At 37.7% G+C, this 3,949-nt stretch overlaps 1 protein-coding gene across 1 annotated transcript in view; it reads right to left on the bottom strand.

The window, feature by feature from the left end:
• STAM2 (signal transducing adaptor molecule 2) overlaps nt 1-3,949 on the bottom strand; it is a 38,593-nt gene that overhangs the window by 15,219 nt on the left and 19,425 nt on the right. Inside the window, exons 7-8 of the mRNA XM_012807123.2 lie at nt 2,810-2,904; nt 1,616-1,653 (exon numbers count right to left, since the gene is read on the bottom strand). Coding sequence (XP_012662577.2) covers nt 1,616-1,653; nt 2,810-2,904 — 133 coding nt within the window. The remainder of the gene's footprint in view (nt 1-1,615; nt 1,654-2,809; nt 2,905-3,949) is intronic.

Consider the following 3,949-nt stretch of genomic DNA (forward strand, 5'->3'; position numbering starts at 1 on the left):
GGTGGATTCAAACCTACCACCTTAGGTGTATGTGGCTGGCGCCTTGGCCACTTGAGCCACAGGTGCCGAGCCTATTTAGCTAATTTCATGTTACAATTATGAGTTGCTTCTACACTCTTCCTTCTTGGTAAAAACAAACAAACAAACAAAAAAAAACACTTAAAGCTAGGCATGCTCATGCCCGTAATCCTACCACTTTGGGAGGCCAAGGCAGGAGGACAGTTTGAGGTTCAGAATTCACAATCAGCCTGGGTAACATAGTAAGACCTCCACTGTATAAAAAATAAAAAAATCAGCTTGGCATGGTAGTACACACCTGTAGTCCTAGCTATTTGGGAGGCTAAGACAGGAAGCTTCCTTGAGCCCAGGAGTAAAAGGTTACAACAAGCTATAATTGTGCCACTGCACTCCAGCTTGGGAAACAGAGTCTCAAAAAAAGAAAAAGGAAAGAAAAAATTGTATTTCCTATATGCGCAAAAAACTAAACCTCATTTTAACCTATCTTTGATGACAGTTAAAACATTAAACAAAAAAAGTCATTCATAAAGGGAAATAACTTGCAAATATGCAAGTAACTTACAAATATACAAACCCAGAAAACTATTCAAATCTTTCCTGGAGGACTACTAAAATGTACTACATTTTAATAAAGTAAATAAAATTACAATAAAAATCTATGTAGCCCAAGGATTTTTAAATTCCAATGGCTAGACATTTACTTCAAATAACGTATGGCAGCTAATTTTCTTTTTCTTTCTTTCTTTTTTTTTCTTTTGAGACAGAATTTCACTATATTGCCCTCGGTAGAGTGCTGTAGTGTCACAGCTCACAACAGCAACCTCAAACTCTTGGGCTTAAGTGATTCTCTTGCCTCAGCCTACCAAGTAGCTAAGACTACAGGCACCCACCACAACACCCAGCTATTTTTATTGTTGCAGTTGTTTAGCTGACCCGGGCTGGGTTTGAACCTGCCACCCTTGGTGTATGTGACTGGCCTCGTAACCACTGTGCTATGGGCCGAGTCAGCAGCTAATTTTCGGTTATGTCCTGAACAGAGGTCAAGCTTGGGCTCAGTGGCTCATGCCTATAATCTGAGCACTTTGGGAGGCTGAGGTGGGTAGATTACTTGAGCTCAGGAGGTCAAGACCAGCCTGAGTAAGAGTGAAAGATGATCTCCATTAAAAATAGAAATACTAGCCAGGTGTGGTGGTAGGTGCCTTCCATACTTGGGAAGCTGAGGCAGGAAGATCCCCAGAACCTAAGAGTTTGAGGTTGCTATGATCTGTAACACCACAGCACTCTACCCAAGGCGACAGAGTGAGACTCTGTCTCAAAAAAACAAACAAAAAACCCCCACCAGCTTAACATAAGGATAAACTGAAAACCCACCATACTTTTTCCTTGTAATACTCTCCAGTCTATGTCTAGTGGAAATTGCTATATATGATTCCCTGAGCATGTTCTAAAAAATTATCTAAAAAGGTATCTCCAATACTCCTACCTAGAGAGTCAGACTAGATGAATAAAAGTATAAATAGTAGCATAGTACTCAGTATTCAAGTCAGTGAGTACTTCTCACAACTTCATTTTTCTGAATGCATCACTCTACACATACAAAGATAGTATAATACTTGATGCACACAGCTTCAAGTTCTAGAAGTGATAAAGATTAGAGTTCACATATCCCTCCAGTGAGTCAGTATTAAGTACCTTCTAAGGTAAAACTGACTGACTTTAGAATCCTGGCTCTATCACATATTACTAGAAACATAATCTCTCAGTCACAGTTTCCTTATCTGTTAAACAAGTTGACAAATGCAACTGTCTCACAGAATTATTAGAATTAAATAACACAGTACAAAGAACTTAGCACTATGCCTGACATATAATTAAAAAATCATTAACTAGGCTGGATGTGATGGCTCATGCCTATAATCCTAGCACTCTGGGAAGCTGAGGCAGGTGGATTGCCTGAGCTCACAGGTTCGAGACCAGACCAAGCAAGAGGGAGACCCCAGCTTTAAAAAAAAAAAAAAAAGCTGGGTGTTATGGGGGGCCTATAGTCCCGGGTATTCGGGAGGCTAAGGCAAGAGAATTGCTTGAGCCTAAGAGTTGGAGGTTGCTGTGAGCCATGATACCACAGCACTCTACTGAGACAAAGTGAGACTATGTCTCAAAAAACAAAAACAAAAACATTAACTAGTTCATTTCTGATTATCATCATTAATTATTATTATGAGCTGCTCCTTCATGCTCAGATGCTCCCACGTCTCTAGCTGTATAACAAATGAAAACATTTACTGTATTACTGTCTCAAGATTCCTATCTCAAATTAAGGAACATTATTACTGTCTCAAGATTCCTATTTCAAATTGAGGAAAGGGAGAGTCTAAAATTGAGGAGTGATTCTAACCCAGATGCATAACTGTACTTGCCATTTACCATCCAGCCACTCCCCACCTTCACCACTGTGGTTCAGTGAAGAATAAAAACAATACTCTCTGTACAGAACAGATACAAAAATACACTTTGATTTAAGTATTTACATGGTTACAGATGATTTTATGCCTGATATTTAACTATGCCTGTTAACTCTCAGAGGATTTAAAATCTGAAGAAACAGTTCTTCGGATTGACATGGGATAAATTATCCCTTATTAGGTTCAAAAGCAGGTTAAATTGTAATGCCTATAAATACATGATTTAAAATGAAAGTTAAATACCAATCTACTTTACATTGAAAACTGAATCATAAAATTCAAGTGAAAAAAAAATCAATAGATCTAACCTTCTTCAAGATTTAACTTACCTGCCTCAGATTCTATGTTTAAATTAGTTGTTACAAAATTGGATGGGAAAAGTCCTATTCCTCTGTGATTTTCTCCTTTCCACCAATTGGCATCACTAAAAATATAGTGCAAAAGATATCATTTGTTCCTCCACATTTTAGTATGTCAGTGTCAATAAGAATTAAAAAAGAAATTATATTTTGCCTCCCTTGAAAATAGTAGGTTCATACCCAGCTATAGTAAGTCATTTTTCTTAAATTTAGTACAAGATAATACAAAGTACAAACAAAACATCCATATCCCCACATCTAAATTTAGAACCTATTAGCAACTGGTCACATTTGATTCTGGGATTTAAAAAACAAAATAGAGAACAGGGCAGTCCCCTGTACCGATGACCCCAAGTCCCAACCCCACATCCATCTTACCATACCACCACAAAGCTAGCAGCCCTCCTGCCAGTCTGTTTTTTATTCTTTTACATATATCTATAGCCAATTCCACATAGAAACTGTTAAACAGATATAAATGTTAATACTTACATCTTTTTAATTTTATATATTAAGTTTCAGATCTTATCTATCCCCTTTAAATTTAAGTTCCATTACACAAATATGCCATACTTTATTGGTCCATTTCTTCACAGGTAGACATTGAGGTTGTTTCTGGTCTTTAACCACTCTAACAACTGAGGTGTGACCATCCTACACTTTGGGGCACATATGCAATTTCTCTAGGCTTATTCAGACATGAACTTGCTAGGACACAGGATATAAGCGTTTTCGTTTGTACTAGATATTGCCAAATGTTTCTTAGAGTGGTTGTAAAAATTTGCCTTCCTTCTTTCCCCAGGAGCATATAAGAATGTTATCTTCCTCCAGATTTGGATAACTGTCCAAGCCAACACTTGGCATCAGTCAGGAGGGAAATAAATGTTTTACTGTATTAATCTGCATTTCCCAAACATCCAAATATTCTGTTGATATCCTTTGCCTATTTTTCTTTTTCCCCGGGGTCATTTGTCTTTTTCATGGATCAGCATAAGTTCTTTACATATTCTGGACAGCAACTGTCTGAATTATACAAATACCTTCTTTTTTTTTTTTTTTTAGACAGGAGCCTCAAGCCGTCCCCCTGGGTAGAGTGCCGTGGCATCTCAG

Source organism: Otolemur garnettii, unplaced genomic scaffold (genome assembly GCF_000181295.1).
Source record: "Otolemur garnettii isolate 467f Iridium unplaced genomic scaffold, OtoGar3 scaffold00064, whole genome shotgun sequence".
Classification (NCBI taxonomy): domain Eukaryota; kingdom Metazoa; phylum Chordata; class Mammalia; order Primates; family Galagidae; genus Otolemur; species Otolemur garnettii.